General features: G+C 40.7%; 1 protein-coding gene across 2 annotated transcripts; it reads right to left on the bottom strand.

Moving 5' to 3' along the window:
• Window positions 1-1,269: 1,269 nt before the first annotated feature.
• On the bottom strand, window positions 1,270-18,138 carry UBA2 (ubiquitin like modifier activating enzyme 2). 2 transcript variants are annotated; one of them, XM_059481327.1, is made up of 17 exons: window positions 17,964-18,138; window positions 14,539-14,622; window positions 14,199-14,269; window positions 13,011-13,075; window positions 12,495-12,595; window positions 12,230-12,351; window positions 11,501-11,568; window positions 9,137-9,258; window positions 8,422-8,521; window positions 7,721-7,881; window positions 6,710-6,803; window positions 6,506-6,618; window positions 5,997-6,152; window positions 5,345-5,441; window positions 4,691-4,796; window positions 3,777-3,913; window positions 1,270-2,581 (listed from the first exon to the last, which is right to left on the bottom strand). In XM_059481327.1, the coding sequence occupies exons 1-17, from the start codon at window positions 18,105-18,107 to the stop codon at window positions 2,298-2,300; spliced, it is 2,025 nt and encodes a 674-aa protein (XP_059337310.1). In that variant the 5' UTR covers window positions 18,108-18,138; the 3' UTR covers window positions 1,270-2,297. The 2 variants fall into 2 exon arrangements, with proteins under 2 accessions (XP_059337310.1, XP_059337311.1); XM_059481328.1 differs by having other exon boundaries at window positions 17,994-18,111.
• Between the last annotated feature and the right edge of the window lie 547 nt (window positions 18,139-18,685).

Here is an 18,685-nt window from a genome sequence, read left to right as displayed (position 1 = left end):
ACACATACTCCACCAGTTCTGAAAAGCAGCTTTTCACTCTGCACAGCAGCAGTTTGCATTTAGTGGCTCATTCTGTATTGCCCAACTTCCAAAGAACTGACCAGAGCAGCCAAGAGCTGTTCCATGTTCTGTGGGAGCAGCCTGTGGAAAGGAAACACATTAAAAATCCTTCACTGCAAAGGATGTGACAGGAGGGGTGCAGGAGCATTGCCCAGGCACGAGCAGCACAACTGCACCTTCCACATGCATCACCAGGCATGGCTTGTGCAGCTCATTCTGGCCCTGCATGCTGCAAACCAAATGATGGCACAAGGTTAAGAACAATAAACAAGCAATAACTTGAGGAGCAGCCACCCCCCTACTTTTTTCACCCTTGAATCTGTCAGTGACATTTCAGTCCAGCTCATACTCCACTCAACTTCCAACTCACAATCTAAACTTCAGTAAAACCAATGCAGTAAATTACCAGGATTGTAGCCTCTACTGGTGCTTTAAAAAAAGTTAGAAAGTGAAATAAAGCAGTAATTTTATTTTTAATAAAGCTTAAACCCAAAATTTGTCAGTCTTAATTTTTGGAAGATGTAATTAAACTCTCATGCTTCAGCTGTTTATGGCAAGAAGTTTTCCACTGTAGCACTGCAATCTTTTCTCTAACACCTTATTTACATCTTTACCTCAGTCTGCACTCCTGCCAGCCAAGCAGCAACTCACTCAAAAGGATTTCACTATTATGCCTCCAAACAAGCCACTGCATATGACTGTTACTGCCTAAAAGAAGAAATAAAACATTAATTGCCTTGTAGAAGCCGTTTTGCACAGCATTGGCAATTTTAACACGATGAGCTGGCCTTTGTTTTTTAACCTTCTCCTGTAAAACTCACATTTGCTTTACAATTCTCTCAGCCTGCAAACTGTAAGAGACTAAATCTTGCTATTTATCTGCTGTGCTCTGGAAGGCTCACTGCACACTCACCCAGGACTGGGAGCAGTTCTGGGTCCCTGGCACAAAAGTGGGAAATTCTTTTGGTACAGTGACAGAAATGGCCTATTAATGCATTCTGAAAACCAACAGTGACAGTTTTGAGAGTTACCAACACAAATACAGCAGGATTTAAGACACTGATTCTAAACATGACACTTTTGTCCTACACACAAGGTGTAATGTATAAAAATCAGAGTTTTCTTCCTTCTGAAGGCATGAGGTGGTGAAAGCATGTGCGTGGTGGTGCAGCTGCTGCAGTGCCCAATAACTGATTGTCCAAGAAAAAAAACATTCACAAAAGTTTTATTAAAAAAATTCCCCTTTCACCTCAAACAAGTGAAGCTTAAGTTCTGTACTACTAGGTTATGTTTAGAAAAATGGAAATAATACAGTAATTTTTGAAGGCTATACATTGTAAAATCCCATAAGTCAGCATAATTTTGGACTGTGCAAGCAAATATAGCAAGTATTTCAGATGTTATTTATTTGGTCCATCAGATGTACAGTATAGTAGTAGTATCTGAGTTTACAAAACATCAAATATAAATAACCTGAAACTGTAACAATACACAAAAATTTGCTTCTTACACTGACATACCAGGCAGTACGAGCTGAAAAACTGGAGTAAATTAACAGTTTTACAGTAATGTACATAGTGCCAGCTGATGTTTAAGAACACTGTTAGAATGTGGCACTAATTTGCTTTGTTGGATTTTCTTTACTTGTTCAGGGTGTGAAAAATGTTTAGGACTAGGCTAAAAATGTTAATTCTTCAAGCATCTGTGATTTTGTGAATGCTGGAGGTGGAGCAGTCACACTTGCAACACGGCCTCAGAAAGGGATAAGCAAATATGCAGGCAGGCCACTGCTGGGAAACTTTAAAGGTAATCACTGAAAAATAAAAAATGTAGTTGCTTAAAATGTGGGCATCTGGTGATGGCCCTTTCACTAAACAAAAGCAGGGGTTTTTTTGTCCTGTTGTACAATACCTAAAAGGTATTTACACAAAAATACCATGCTGTTTTCATTTTTAGGTAAATACTTATCTGTAGGTATTCACAGACTATATTTCCACTACATTTATATATGGAATACAGAAAAACCTTTCTGAGTCTATTGATACGAGAGCTTTATCATCGAGAGAAACAGACACAAATTATTTGGTATCCACTTTGAACCAAGACCTTAGAGTTAGTCTAGTTCTGGACATTTTTCACATCCCAGCACAATCTGCTGTTACAGTATGACATTATGTGAATCACTTTGCCAAGGGGCCTGTGCAGGTTCCCCCAATGCTCTTCATCTTGCTCTTAGCTCAGCACACGCTCTTCGCCCCGACGCACTCGCAGCCCTTCTCTTCAAGTTTCCTCTTGTGGCTCCTGCTCTCCTCCTCGCCCAGGCTGCTGGCAGCCCCCTCATCCTCAGACTCCACGATCATCAGGTCATCCTGCTCCTGCTCAGCCCGAGATCTCTTGGCCCCTCCACACTCACAGCCCTTCTCCAGCTTCCTCTTGCGGCTCCTGCTCTCCGCATCCGCAGCGTTGCTGGAAGTGCCTTCGTCCTCAGAGTCAACAATCACCACGTCCTCCTGCTCTGGAGCTGCAAAAGAGGTGCCTGAGATTCAAATGGATCCTGCAGTGGATGCAGGCTACTCTCAAACCAGTTTTCCTACATAAAAATTGAAGCATTCTTTGCCATGCAACTGCAAGAGCATCACTGTTGAGTCAGAAATGATACAGAGAAACGAGTGACACACTCCAGGCATTCTCAGAAGGTGCAACCCATTCCTTTTTACACTCTAGTTCACTACAGGTGGACCTGATGGGTCCTTTAATCAAAACACCGTCACCATTGGTTAATTAAGAAACCACCCTTTTGGTAAGCATCCCTATGGGAAAACAGCTTGTTAAAAACCACCTGCAGATTGTTTACAGTTCTTTCTCTCCAGCTCCCTCAGACCCATTCATGGGAAAGCTTATGTCTCTGACCAGACTGTCACATCCATACAAGAATTTCTTAAATGTACCTGAAGTTACTATAAAATATGATTTTTACACCGGTGTTCCTTCTTCACTACAGGTGTGGAAAATACTGCAATAAGCCAAAAATATGGGAAATGCATTACTTAGCACTTTTTTTTCATTTACAAAAGCCAAAGAATTGCTGCTGTCTGCAGCAGTTGCTGGGAAAAGAAGTTTGGCACACAGCAAGCTCTAGAGCAGCCTCTCCTTTCCTGACTGCCCTCACAGAACTCCAGGAGAGGCCACATTCCAGGAGAGAGAGGTGTCAAAGAGAGGGAGAAGTGGAAGGGTGAGCAGACTTACAGAGCTAAAGGACAACAATGAAGAAGGGGAGAGCCAAATGTGAACTTTCAAGACATCTAGAGGATTTTGTTTGGTTTTAAACACAAATTCACTGTAAAAACGTATTAAATGATGCAATTTCTAATACAATTTAGAGGAATTTTAGCAATACTCTTAACATTTAGTTTTCCTTCAAACAAGAGGGAAGGAACTACTTACTTTGTGTCTTAAATCTGTGCACGTATCTTACAGGCAAAGGAACACCAGGTAAGTAAGAATTTCAAAGTTTATGTACTATACATTTCTGTCCTTCTGTCTCTTTGTAAAAATTGTAAATGTGCATTATTCTATTTAGTGTTAGTTATACAGAGAGGCAACTTAAATGTCTTTTACTGTGTGTTGGCAAAGTTCAATCACACAACTGAAGACAACTTTAACTGAACTGCACTAGACAAGGACTGTTTTGTTTAATATTGATTACTGCTGATTACCTGTTGATGTTGAGGGCTGTGCTCCATCATCACTACCATTGCTAATGTTCCTGGATGCTGGTTCTGATGGTTTAGGGCCAATTCTTTCAGGGGCATCACCAACAACTTCAAATTCAACATCTTTTTCTAGGTCTTCACTGCAGAAAAATACACATGCTTTTAAACAGCCAGAAAATAAAATCCTGTCTTTTACACAAAAAACAACCCATTCAAGTATTAGAGCACGCTGCAACTCTGACAAAACGAGAAAACATACCGAAAAAGAGGAAAATCTGTTCAGTCCTCTTTTATAATTTATGCTTTGTCAATTCCTAAACACTATTCCACCCAGTGCTACCAACTCCAAATGCTTAGGAATCAGAAAAACCATTGCCTGAGCTTACCTTTCTTCCCTACAGCACAGCCCTCCTCCCACTGAACATGCAGTGTGAGTTTCTGTGTGTGTCTGTTACCTCCCCAGGGTTAAACACACACCCCAGTGAGCTCAGAGAGACTTCTGAACACAGGTATCAAGGAGAGCATCTATTATCCCAGCAGGCTGGGGTTTTTTTGCCTTTCTAGATTTAAGGGTTTTTTTTTAAATGCCAGTTTCTTGCTTGTCAGTTACCCCACATGTTAATTTGTTTTTGCAATGTATTCTTATGTTGTGTAACAACAAATTACTGAAATAAACCTCTTTCAGTTATCGCTATAAAAAACAAAACCACAACCAAACAAGACTACAACAAAAAAGACACAAAACAAAACCCCTTAAACCATAATTTAATAAGAAATAACCATTCCTCTTTTGCCTTTATATTTCCTTTCAGCAGCTTAATCTTTGAACTTTGTTCATGTATTTAAATTGTGAGTGAAAAATTCCCTGTGGAACCATTCCATGTATATACACAAAACATTGATTTCAGAATCCTTACCTGTGAAGCACATTGATTAACAGAGTGTAGTCCTGGAGGAAATCATCTGCTTGTAGTCGACTGCCATTTCGAATTCCAAAGTCTGATAACTTCCTGTGGTTATTTGCTACAAAAACAGTAAAAACTTGCAGTGTACAGAGCTATTTATAGAAAGATCTTTACACCTGAATAAATATGGAGTACTCCAGAACTTTTATGTAAGAACATATGATTAACATGTATTAGCTACATTTAAATTAAAAGCTGACATTTAAGCCTATTAGGAGTTGAAGCTACCTATGATGTTTGATTTATTTACTCCTCATGCCATCCTGTTCAAGCACTTCACAATTACTGCATTTGGGAATATTTTGGAGATGCTTTGTGGCATCATGAACAGAGCAGCACCTACGAGCTGGCAAATGCAGGGGTGCCTGTTCCTGGAAGGAATCCTGACACACCAGCTGAGCAGTGCTTTGTGCAGGAAAGCTGAACTGCACATGCAGCTTGCACACAACAGCCCTGGCTGTCCTCAAGCCACTCCAAACACTCACAAACCCTCCTCAAATACTAATGCACAGAGTGAGCACTGCAATGTCTGCTACACACCTACTCTGCAGAGTCTGCTCCAAGGGTTTGAGTACTCTTATCCCAGACCCTCAGGAGCATACCTACCTTCTGTTTCACCTTCTTCTGAAGAGATCAGGATAGTTCCCTTTCCATCCTCTATTTGTACATCTGGTGCTACCATAGCAAATTTTTCTTTCAGTATCTGAAAATGTAAATATATTAAAATATATTCAATCTCTGACTTAAAAAGATTTATTAAAAAAACCCCTGAATTTGTTGATTTTATTATTCTGGCTCATTTTCACGCATTTACTGAAAGCCTATACTTTTTTGTTCACTTCCACAAACAAAATTATTATATTTTTGAGGTCTGATACAGGTTCATTTAAGCTAGAAAATTTTTTAGAATACTTCATAAAATGACAGAATTACAAATCAATTGTGACCACAACTGTAATGTAGCTACTGAACTTTCAACTGAAATGCAAATTTCGTTTTTTTTGCTCTCAGATATGAATAGATTTTAAAACCACCAAAATTTAAAAAATACAAACATTCTTTTACATACAACACACATGAGCAAGAAGCATATTGGCTAATCAGCTCTTCTTGTAGCTGAGAGAAATGTATAGTAAATATAAACAGGAGATGCCAGGTCAAAATACACTGTGTATAATACACTACAGCAAATACCTAATTTTAATAATTTACAGTATTAGATTTGAAATGAAAGCTGTAACTGTAGCTCAAGATTTACCTTATCCTGGAGTGTCAACACAGTAACTTTGTGTGTGTTAAGTTTCACAGTCACTTCTGGCTTACTTGCACATACATAACAATTGGGATTTGGTGGATCCAAAGCACAAGGAACCAACAGCTTCTTCCTGGGATTTGGCTGCTTGTTCAGAAAAATCTTGAGGACAGACAAGAAGAAATCAGGTTATTCTGTAATTAGCAGCATGTCTAAAGCCTCTTTTCCTGCAGATTTCTTGTCCTGTCTGACAGGCTGTGCTGTTTCCTACTCCTCTGTGCTGTGCCTGCTGAGCAGGACTCTCACAGTACATTTCTATTAACTCATAGGAATTTACAGATCCTTAAGACCTGCACTTCTCTTTTCATTGTGACTGAAAGTTCCCAGCATATTCAGAATCTACTGAAGCAACAAGTGAGGGACAGTAAAACTACACAACAGTGAAAAAATGTTAAATGTAACTTTTAAACAAATAATAAATAGCAGGAAAGCAAAAGCATTTTATTCTCACTTACCGTTCTACACTGATCTATTTTCCCCGATAAAATCTTCAAACCCTCCAGCACTATCAGCCCAGCAATCACTGCATTGGTAGTGGCTATAGCTGGGATAATATTTCCTGCCATTGCTGCAAAACAAACCAGTATGCAGGTTTTTAACAGCAGAAGAAATAAAGAAGATTGTAATTTAAATAAAACAATGTTCCATTTTATCCTTACACTTGATATCAAATCTGCTCTTCATGTTCATTCCAAACACATGCATCCTGAGGTTTGCAGCAGCAGTGACAAAATCCATGGCAGAAGGGTCATCCTAAAAAGAAAGCAATACAAAAAGCATTTAAAAATTTAAAAATCAGATTATTCATTGGAAAGACTTTGCTACACATGGTTCCTAAAACCTTAAAAACCAGAACTAAAAAAAAAAAAAAAAACCTGTACAAAATTCCATTTCAAAGTCAATATACTTTCTCTTTCAGATGGGGTACTCAGAGCAGTAGTACTTTAAATACTAACTACAGATTCTAAACATGTATTTCAGTAGCAAATTAGTATATCTGTACTAATAAAATGCCTTGTACATTATAAAAATGTTTAAATCCTAAGTCTTACAGTGTTTCAAACATTTTCAACATTGAATTTTAACTGTGAATCAGTTTCAAACACTGGGTGTTTCAGAGAGAAGTATTTGTACTATTGGTTGTAATAATATTCTAATATTTTGCCTCCCCCCCATTTACAGACTGCTTTTTCTTATGCCAAATGATAACTGACTGAAGTGATACTGTGTGTGGTGATAAAAGAGAAAGTTCTTGTCTTCTTCAACAGAATTTGTGTTGCACACCCATCATCAGCTGATTGCTCATAACCTCAGTAAACCCCCAGCTACTGACACCTGGCTAAGAGCATGTACTGGAAACAGGTAAGGGAGAAATGAAGCTGCATTATTTAAATATTTTCAAAAATCAAAACACGACAAATACTTGTGAATTTGTGCTTTTATGAGCTGGAGAACTTGGTGAATTAAGTAATTCACAGCACAGCAGTTAATCCCTACCCTCAGTGAGTGACACAATATAGCATTTAAAGAATGAATTTGTTTACATATGGAAACCCTTTCCCTAAGGTGCCAGACAGTTTTGTGTTAAGTGGTATCACTTGTGAAGAACACTGAGTGAGCCCAACTAACACTTGTGTTACCCATGTAGAGTTCACACTTTGCAAACTAACCTTATCCCATATGAGGGCTTCTCCATCAGCCTTCTCAGCCAGGTGAAGACTCAGGGTTTTAACACTCTTTGAAAACAGGTCTGCATAGCTCCTGACATTGAGAACCTGCTGATCCTTCAGCACTGCAGAGCTCTCATTCTGCTGGTCAGGTATGTTTTGCTCTTTGGGGAAAAGGAGAAAAAAAAATCAGGAATATTTGTAAATTCCACAGAAGTTATCTCAAATAACTTTCCAAATTCAGCAGAATTCAATATTTTCTAAATTGAAGAACAATATCCTTAACCAGCTGTAGCCCAAACATTTTATAACAAATCTGCTTTTAAAACTGAAACTACAGCTGTGCTATCAGTCACCTAAACATGCACAAATTACAGCAAACATAAATTTTCAACCAAACAACTTGCAGAGATAAATCTTTTAATTGCTTACAGTAAGGTGTCCTAGAATAAGCTGACATCATTTTATTAAATGTGTATTTTCTACTGCCAATACTGAGCATCTAAAACAACAACTGCAAAACAGTCTTAGAGAAAGTGTTGTCTATACAGAGAAAAAATTGAAATCTTTAGGAAATGTAAAGAATTAATATGTTCATTATCAGATCTCAACTGTGGCAGTAAAAAAGAAGTAAATATCACAGAGATGCATTAATAAACAGCAGGTATTATTTACAAATGTACAGTAGGAGGAGGGACAGTTACCTTGCTTTTGTACCTCAGCCCAGTCCAGTGGCACTGGAGGCTTTCTTTTCCTCCACAGCTTATCCATTGTCAGCAGATATCTAATGTCATCTTTGAAAAGCTGGAAACATGAAAAAAAAAATCAAATTAAAGGGAGGAAAAAAGACACTGAAAAATCAGCATTACATTGATGAGGTTATGATTTTCTCCTTGACAGTATTTTCAACTACATAAAAATAGATTCTACAATCTTAGTCCCTACTCTCTAATACTCATTGCATAGAGTAGACATAGTTCTGATTAATCTGGGGAGGAGTAAAGTGAAAAATCAAGAAACAATAGTTCAAAGAGTGGTTTACCTCTCTACTGAAGCCATCCCTACAGTTCTTTGTATGCCCTCTCTGAGACAAATGAATGAACATGCCAATGAATTCCCAAAGAAAAATTATTGCTACCTATGAACATTACATTCAAGCTCATTTCTTCTACTTATCCACTTTCAGTAACTATGTAGAACAAAAACAACTAAATCAGTTTGTCTTTCCTTATGCCAGAGCCTGATATTGCACAGATGACTGACAGCTTTTAGGTCATCAGATTGGTTCTGATTATGCCCACTGCAATTCCAGAGGTCAAACAGACCCTTTCCCATGAAAAGTAATGCTCAAGTTTGATTTAACTTTACACAACCTCATGCATTTCAAATAAAGACATTTATTTGGTGTAAAGAACATACCTTAGTAAAAAGTTTAACTGGATCATAGCCAGTGGATTTAGCCCACTCCTTAGTTGAAACACGTTTAATCTCACCATCTTCATTGGATGCTAATGCTCTGGCTTCTGCTTCTGCTGGCTCCCCTATTAACAAAGTGATAACCAATATTTTAAATTTAAAAATAAATCCTATCCAAATATTACCCCCAGAGTCAATTACCAAAATTATGCAGGGAGCATAAAATGGCTTTATTGCACCCAACAAAAACTGAATTAGGCACAGTGTGTTTGTTCCTCTTTGCCTCTGAAACTGCAACTCACTGACTTAACCTGGTATCACCCAACTCCTTTATTGGCAGAAACAATGAACAATTGTTTCCCACTATTTTTTTCCACATAATGTTGCTACTTCAGAAATGTCTTACCAGTCCTTTTAGCAGTCTCTTTTCTAGCTAAAGAGTCTTAGTTTGGTTGGGTTTTTAAAACAAACAAACCAAATCAGTTTCCTATCTCTGGTTCTTTTTAAACAAAAAAAATCTCTGTAAAGATACAAATAATTTTCTTTCTTTCCTAGTCACCTCCAACAGTTGCTATCATGATTTCTAATAATCAGATTGATGTTTTCATAGAACTATTTATTAACATCTTGACTGAATAAGAAAAATCAACTCAGAAACCATCACTTTATGTGTAAATTTGGGAATGTTTCCCCTCTTTCACCAATGCATCATTTGCATTATTTCATATTCATCTGCCTCATCTACCATTGCCCAGTTATTCTATATTGCAAAGCATTTTACTACTTTTCGAAGTTAGGTCTCATCTTTTTGACTCTGAGTGACTTTGCCTAATCATCTGTGCTGAACAGCACACATCTCCCATCTGAGACTCCTCCAATCACCATTTACCTTTATCATTCAAGTAGTTTATCCACTTCAGGATCTTCAGCATTTTTTGTCCTCTTGGCTGCTTATGTCCCTCAGATTCCACTCAACAGTTTTTGGGTCTGCCCCCTGGACATTCAGAGCAGCCTAAACCAGACACACACTACACAGGCTTGCTGATTCCTTCCAGGGACCCACGGAGCCCTGCTGGGCACAACTTCCCTTACAAATGTTGCATTAACTCTTTCCTGGATGTCCTGGTTTGGGCTGGGAGAGAGTTAATTTTCTTTCTAGTAGGTAGTCTGGTGCTGTGTTTTGGGTTCTGCAGGAGATAATGTTGGTAACAGGCTGATGTTTCAGCTGCTGCCAAGAGGTGACTCCAAGTTAAGGACTTTCCAGTTTCCCGTGCTCTGCCAGTGAGCAGGAGCACAAGGAGCTGGGAGGGAGCAGAGCCAGCACAGCAGACCTGAACTGAGCACAGGGATATTCCAGACCTCAGAACATCCTACTCAGCACAGAAACCGGGGGAGTTGGCTGGGAGGGGCTGATCTCTGCCTGGGGACTGGCTGAGCAGCCACTGGCCAGTGGCAGTCACTTGTTTGTCTTGAATTTTATCCCCCCTCTCTTTATTCCAGTTGTGATCAATAGTATTACACATTTGTTCCCATTATTAGCTGCTCTTACCCCAGCCTGTGAGGCTCCCTAATTTTGTGTGGCTCTCCCTGCTCTGGGCAGGGCAGTGAGTGAGGGCTGTGCAGTGCTGAGCTGCCAGCTGGGGTCAAACGTGGACAGTGCCACCCTGTGTGACCACAGCACCCTGACCATGGGCAGTCTGTCACTGCAGACACCAGGCTCCAGCTCAGCACCCCTGGAACTGCCCTGCTGTCTTTACTTAAATAAGTGGCATTGCATTTGCTACCTGTCAACTACCTCAGCCATTGTTTTGAGTGATTTTATATTGCCACTCTTGTTAAGACTCACCTATTTCATTCTGCACTTCCTGTAGGAACAACCTGTCCAGTGATCACTATCTGATGCTCAAAGCATTTGAAGAGTTGGAGGATCCTCTAAGCTCCCCCTCCCAAGTCCATTCATCTATCAAAGGATCCAAAAGAAGCAACCAACAATGATGCTTATTCACCTCATAGGAACTATGATAACTGTCCTTACAGAGAAATAATGAATAGCTATAAAAATATCACTCAAAATGGACACACTTCCTATGTAGATTAATGCTCAAGTGTTGCAGGCTAGAAAAGCTCAAACACAATTCCTGAAGTTTCCTTGCAAACCCTCAGCAAGGAGTGGGAAATGCAGAGTGACTACAAATATCACTCAGTACTCTGTTCCAAAAACAAGCCTCCCAGAGGCCAGAAACAGAATCTTCTTTAAAGAAAATTGAGCCAAACTCTCTAAGCTTAAGAAATGTACAGAAATAAGTAATAATCTCTGAAACACAACATTTCAGTAACAGGGTAAGCCACCAGTTATATCACACTCACAGGCAGCTTCAGGATCAGCTCTGTCAGGTGAGACTTCTTGATCAGCATCTTCTTCTCCAAACAACTGGCTATATAATAATTAAGAACAACAAGACCAGAATTTCAGCATATGTGGTTAAAGACTCATATATTTGCTAATGGATATATATTAATTTTATGATTCTTGCTTTCAGGCAGACTGCCACTTCATACATTGCTTTTTAACATGCTGGGATTCATCACACGTGGACTTAACATGGACAACACAAAATGCCCAATATGAAAGTGAATTCAGCAAAACAGTTTTCTGTATGACTCACTCAGTAGCTCACCCAATATTCAGCCTAACATTTACACTGCAGGACTAAATGCATTTTTAGAACCTCTGGGATATCCAAGATTCCAACAAACTTGTTAAAACATGCATTAAACTGAAAAATGTGCTTACTTCATACAAAGATGAATAATAAAGCAACCTTAACCTACACTGCTGTGCCAAACTACTCTGCCAGATTTTTTGTGCTATTAGAGCAAAGCCCAAATACTAATCAACCTTCCATCTTTATAACCACCCCAGCACCCAGGTCAAGGAACTGGAGGTTTCACCATAATCTATCTAAATCAATTTAAAATGAATTTAAAATCCATTATAATAATTTTTTAAAAGTGTGTCAATTTTATTTCTTTCTCTGTGTGTTTAGAAACCAAAAGAATGAACCACAGTACCTGTTTCTTTAAAAAAGTACTTACTTGAACAAATACTTGGCCCACACAATGCAATGGATAGGCTCTGAGGGCGTGTTTCGGATGGTGCAGCCTGGGAAAGTTTTCTGAGTTGGTTTAGGCTGACATTCATAACATTCTGTCACTCCCTGTGAAAAATGAAGCATTTACTTGTCACTCTGAGAAGGCTACTGATCATTTGGGCTATTAACAGATGAGCTGTAACTCTATCTCCAAACACCCCCTCCCTGTTGTCTAAAATAGCCAATGGCAAGGGTGACACCCCCCTAACCTTTTTGATAACAGTTACTTGTCCCAGGTAGCCTGCAGTTCCACTCTCTATAAGAGGAATATCAGCAGCCAGACACATCCTGTTCACATGGTTACGGGCAGCTGCAAATCAAGAGGGTTTTAAAGAAAAAATTTGAATAGTTAAGAAAAAAGAAGTTTTGCTTCTCCAAATTCAAACTAGCATCCTATGCACTTATCTTTAACATACCTTGTTTCTCTATAGAGCATTTTCACAAAGCCCCATTTCCCATTCTCACATGGACATTAACAAACACAGCAAACCAGCTGATTACAGCCACCCTGCACCCACAGTACCCAGCAGGTCCCACGAAGCAGAATTAGCAGGGCACATTTCCTTTCAGAGCACCTGCAGAAGCACTAACCACCCCTTCACTCTCTAGCAAAGCCCACGAGGCTCAGTGCAGCTGCAGATGGGTTAGGAGGATGCTTGTTATTCAAAGGACACTGCAGCAGGGAAGGAGCTACATGTGCAATATAAAATCAGTGAAAACTTCACCTCTGTTATCCAGAGCATTCATAACCAACGTAAACTGGCGGAAGAACTCTACGTTATAGTCAGGGCTATGGAAAACAAAAACAACATTTCAAATGGCACATCCAAGCTCCTGGTTACTACTGCACAACAGAAACTCTACACATGCAACCAATGTGATAAATTGCACATCTTACACATTTATAAATTTAGCTACCCCTTAACTGCCCCATTTGTCTTCCACCCACTTTAAAGCTGGGTGAAAGCATGAATTTTATGCTGCTGGAAGGAAGCTACTGCAATTAGTACTAACTTGACCAATGAAACAGGCAGACAAGGGAAAGTGATTAAACTACTCTGACCTAATGAGTAAATTGGCTGAGCTGTGGTAACTGACCTTAAAAACCATCAGCTGTAGCTAAAACATGCACACTGTAATTACCACAGCTCATCAGACTGTGCATAATTCATTGTGCTGTGATAGCTCCACTGGTTTGACTGTGTGGCCATACCCTGAGGAGCCAACATATGGCACCTTAAATCCTGACACTTCAGTTATCTTTATGGTGCATTTTTCTGACTGAAACAAGAAGGTGCAGAAGAAGAGAGAGAAAAGAGGAAACAGGATTAACAGTTTCAGGAGAAGGAAGCAGTGAGTCAGTGTTTCACTGGCTAATAGCAACATCAGAGTTCAAACCTCCATGGTACAGAATATTAACTTTTTTAGAAACTGGGGCAAATATAAATTAAAACATGGGGAACAGCTAATGGAAACCTACATAATCTTGTACTCTATTCATTGGTTACAGCTCATAAAGACTAAATTTCAACAGCTTGGGGCGTATATAAATGACAGTTACCTACACACACACAGAGGACTTAATTTTGTTAATCACAGTCTCAAGATTCACATGTCTCTTCATTTAATTATTGCTCAAGACTTCAGGACATCCTTACAGAGTAGAAACTCATATGGCAAATGTTGCCAATAAAATGAAAAACAGACACAAACAAATTACTAGAGCTTACTACCAGAGCTTAAAACCCATGCAAAAGCCACACTCCCACTCAAGTGCATGGTAGTTCACATTTACAGCTATTTCTCCTTACTGAGGAAGCTTTGCAAAATACCTTAAAGCACACCATTGCAGCATTTAAATAACACAGTACTTGCAAATCAAACATGTAATTAGAGCTTAAAACCAAACATACTTCATGATGCTATCATGGTAAGCTATAATATTAGCTTCTGGACAAAACTGTAACACGCTTTCCTTGGCAACCTAGAAACAAAACAAAAAAAAAAGAAAACAAAAAAAGCACTTATTATTTCTTCCTTCCTTCTAAAAGACAGAATTGATACCAGCTGTGTATCGAGTAAGTTGACTACCTTAAGAGATTTAAATACTTTAATAAAGAAATGCTGTGGATAGCCATGATCAGCCAACCAACACTTACCTCCTCCCAGCAGAAACTAAATTGTGACATGTTTCTAACACTATCCATAAAATAATACTGAGTAATGAGCCTTGAGCTTTCACTTTTTCCTTACCTGTGATTTTGATCTTCCAACATGTTTCTTCTGAAACAGAAACTGTCTGTTGAGATTGCTGACATCAATAGTATCCAAATCAATCTACAAACACACAAGAGAGGCATTTCACTTTGATAGGTACAAAAGGAACAAAACCAATAACACAATTTGAAGAAAAGACAGTTGGCCAAAATGCAGAAACTTTACAGACCCCTTCTCAGCCCTTTCAGGTGCCACATCAGACCTACAGCACCTGAGGAGGCACAAGTGGTCACCTCTGGCTGCTGGCAGGGGACCATGACACAAGTGCAGAGCAACACGAGAACAAACTTTCTGCAGAGAGCCCAGCTGGAACTGCAGCCCCACACAGTGAGCAGAGTCACCACCCACGGCCCTGCTCGCACAGGATGGAGATTTCAGCAGCAGCTCCTGAGGAGCAGAGCACAAGCTCGGTGGGAAATGCAGAAATCCATCAGACAGGTCCAGGCAGCCCCTCCCAGCCCAGGAAAGGCCCCACACCAACTGGTCCTTCCACTCCACAGAGCACAGCTCTGAGCACCTCAGCCAGGGAACCCAGGGCTGCTCAGCCATCTCACACACACTGCAGGGCAAAAGCTTCCACTGCCTGAACCCAGGATAACAGCCTCAGTGCACGTTAACAAATGATAAAGTCCACTTATAAAAAAGAAATCAAATCACACAATCCAAAAGTTTAAAAACACACAGCACAGAGCACACAAAGGATGCCATGACTGCAATTCCCCTAAGAGCTATGCTTCCACTCATTAATATATACACAGGAACAGCAGAAATCCCACAAGAATTAAAATTATTTAACTAGAACTCTGACATTTATTCCTACCTTTGTTACCACCACTTTTTGTGCAATTAAACATTCTTTGATCAACAACTCTTGTTAGAAGTCATCTCCTGTCCTTAACATTTTCATGAGGAGAGTGAGAGTTTTCCTGAGATATTTCAGAGATTTTTCTGAGATATATCAAAGATATCTCTCCCAAATTCCCTCAGGTGATGCTGACATACTCAGCTCAGGAACACCTTCAGCTACCCAGAGAGCACTCAGACTGTGCAGTGTCAACTTTAAACGTGACTGCTCAGGCTGTTCTCACAAGCTCCTGACTTTATTAATTCAGGTTTAACCAAACCTGAGTTATGAATAAAGCTCGGTACACACTCAGTGAACACCTCGGCACCAGAGATCCAAATCCCAGCATTAATCTACCTCTTTTCTCAAGGGAGCATTTTCAATTGAAGGACTTAAGTTTTAACATAACAAAAACTGCAATAGCTACAGAGTTTTATTTCAACAGTTAATAAAAGCACCTGTGGATATAGAGCAAACAAAAAGATACAACGTTTTGAAAATATAGAGCTGAGAGTGTAAACACTCCTACCACTGTAACACAGTAACTATCCACAGTCTGGTCTCTTTTCATGAAAATAGTATTTGCATAATTCACATTTCGACCTCTGTTCCTTCCTCCAAAGACACACAGCTTGCTTAGTCCAAAGCCAGAAAGCCCAAGAACTTCAAGGGAAAACAATAAAGTGCAAAACTCTGTTAAAACCTTCACTACCCAGAAAGCTTTGAATATTTCAACTGGAGAAGATGACAAGCAACATCAGCTCCTGCTGAGAACAAGAATTACAACTAAAGGGAGCAAAGGCAGTTCTCCAGAGGGAAAACTTGAGACCACTAGACCTCAACAGAAGCTTCAGTCTAGCTGAGAATGATGAGAATTTAACAGCTCACTTATAAGGCAACTACACTGCTCCCATTTTGGTAACATGGAAGAAAAGGCATCACCACTTAAAAACATTTGCTCATGCTCTTAATTCAGACCTGGATCTGAAAAAACATAATTTTGTACTTCATTCTCAGGACAAGGGTATGCCTTTTGACACTATATTTAAGTCCCATATTAGTTAGTTGTCTGGTATTAAAAACTACTGATTTTATTTTTTTTAAAAAAGCACAACTTACTTATAAAAAGTATTTTCAGATCTTCAAGTTTGTTAATATTTAATAACCGAGGCAAACTCTCAACAATATCACAAATGCTGCCAAAAGCACTTTATTCTGCTAATAGCAAATTCCCTCTTTGGGTAACAAGTCTTCTTTTGCTCTCACCTTGTCTTGTACCCACCTGTTATCAAAACATTATTTCTGTGTTGCATGGAACACTGCCAGCAATATTGTCACATGAAGGCAGATCCAACGTGTATTTAAGTTAAGGGGGTGCCCCCAGTCAGCCTGGAAAGGCAATGCCAACCCCCAAACTATAACAAGGGAAACAAAAAGCACAGCCCGATGAGATTTATGCCTAATGACTAAATGGAAAACCAGGAGCTTTAAGCTGGGCTGTAATGGACTGCAGGAATACACAACTGACACAGCAGAGCAGGGGGGAAAACGAGAGGAACAGTGCAGAAAATGCTTCCATTCCTCTGCAGTTATTTATTTCCCTGGTGCAATGTTCAGATTGGATAGGCTCTCAAACCAAAAGGGAAATTTGGGATTAAACATATTCTACAAATTTAAAAAGCATTCCAGTAGGAAAGCCCAAGCTGTAAGAAGAACAAGGCAAACCAGTAACTGTTTTCTTCTAGAAGCTGATATGGTTTTAGATACGAGCTGCTCGGCTCAACAAGTCTGGCTGCAAACCCAAACTCCTCACAACCTGTCACAAAACTGTCAGATGTGACTCCTGGGCACGTTACTAAAAAGGTATTGAAGGAAACAGACCTCTGCTCTAGCTGGATGTAAAACCATTTGCTCTTCTTTACTACAATAGAGGTGTGGACACCACGCCATCATAGTTTCACCAACAGTATTTCTCTCGATCTCTTTTCATTACTACCCTCTCACATCTGCCCTTCCCGCACGCGTTCACAGATTGATATCTGGAAGCAAAAGTGAAAGCAGGAGCCCGCGGGAACCGCCAGCGCTGACGGGTTTACAGCCCGGGATCTGCAAGCGCAGTTCACCCCTCCGGGGGCTCCTCGCTGCGATTCCTCCCCGTCCCGCACCCCCAGCCCCGGCAAAGGCGGCACTCGGCACAACTAAAGACTTCCAAGATACCGCCGGCAGCGAGCGCGGCACAGCGCGGGGTCCCGGGCGGTTCCACACGCGGGCTGGTTCGGCCGTGCCAGGAAGGGGCCTGAGCTCGGCGGGGGAAGGAGGAGCTCCCAGCCGGGCGGGAGCGCGGCCCGAGGGGGGCGGCGATGGCGCGCAGGCCGCGGCCCCTTTGTGGCGCCCGGCCCGGCGGTCCCGCGGCGGCTCTGGCGGGCCCGGGCGTTTTCAAACCGCGCACGCACCGCGGCGGCGGAGCGGCCCCCGAGCGGCACCGCGGCCCCGGGCTCGGCCTCCCTCCGCCCGCCAGCCCGCCCGCCCCGGCTCCCGCCCCGGCATCGACCCGCACCACGTAAATGTTGCTGAAGCCGGTGAGCACCAGGTTCTTGAGCAGCTCGCAGCCGATGCCGCCGGCCCCCACCACCAGGACCCGCGCCTGGGACACGGCCTGCGCCAGCTCGGGGCGCAGCGGCCCCGCCAGCGCCGCCGCCATGACGGACACGGCGGCGGCTCCGCGCGCCTCCTCACGGGCCCGCCGCGACTGAGCGCCGCCCGCGCGCGCGCAGCGCCCCCTGGCGGCCCGGAGGGCCCCGCGCTGCCCGGGAACACCGCGGCGGGGCCGGGCCGGAGGGCCGCGGGTTCGAGCCCCGCTGCCGCCGAGAGCCCCGCACGCCTGCTGCAACAGCAGATTATTATTTGTTTTGCTAATTTTTAATACATAATAATATAATATTGAACTATAATATTGTAGATTAATATTATATCATTATTAAATTAAATAGTTTATATATTAAACTATAATATATAAACAATTTTAATTTTGAACTATATGTAATATAGTGCCCCGCACTCCTGGTGCAACAGCAGATTCTTATTTGTTTTGCTAATTTTTAACATATAATATTAAACTGTAATATTATATTATTATTAAATTAAATTTAAATAGTTTATATATTAAACTATAATATATAAACAATTTTAATTTTGAACTACATATACTATCGTTCAATATTAAAATTGAACTATACATATTAAATATATTTATATGTTTAAGATTTTTTAATATATTAT

The sequence above is a fragment of the Ammospiza nelsoni genome, chromosome 13 (genome assembly GCF_027579445.1).
Source record: "Ammospiza nelsoni isolate bAmmNel1 chromosome 13, bAmmNel1.pri, whole genome shotgun sequence".
NCBI classification, from domain to species: domain Eukaryota; kingdom Metazoa; phylum Chordata; class Aves; order Passeriformes; family Passerellidae; genus Ammospiza; species Ammospiza nelsoni.
Note: the sequence above shows the minus strand (reverse complement) of the source record. Positions and strands in the feature narration are given on the sequence as shown.

Coding starts and splice junctions, on each gene's coding strand:
- UBA2 (XM_059481327.1), bottom strand. CDS start 18,107: ATGGCGGCGGCGCTGGCGGGGCCGCTGCGCCCCGAGCTGGCGCAGGCC. Junction 7,882..8,421: donor GGCTGAGGTACAAAAGCAAG/GTAACTGTCCCT, acceptor TTTTCCCCAAAG/AGCAAAACATACCTGACCAG. Junction 2,582..3,776: donor ACAGCCCTCAACATCAACAG/GTAATCAGCAGT, acceptor CCTCTTTTGCAG/CTCCAGAGCAGGAGGACGTG.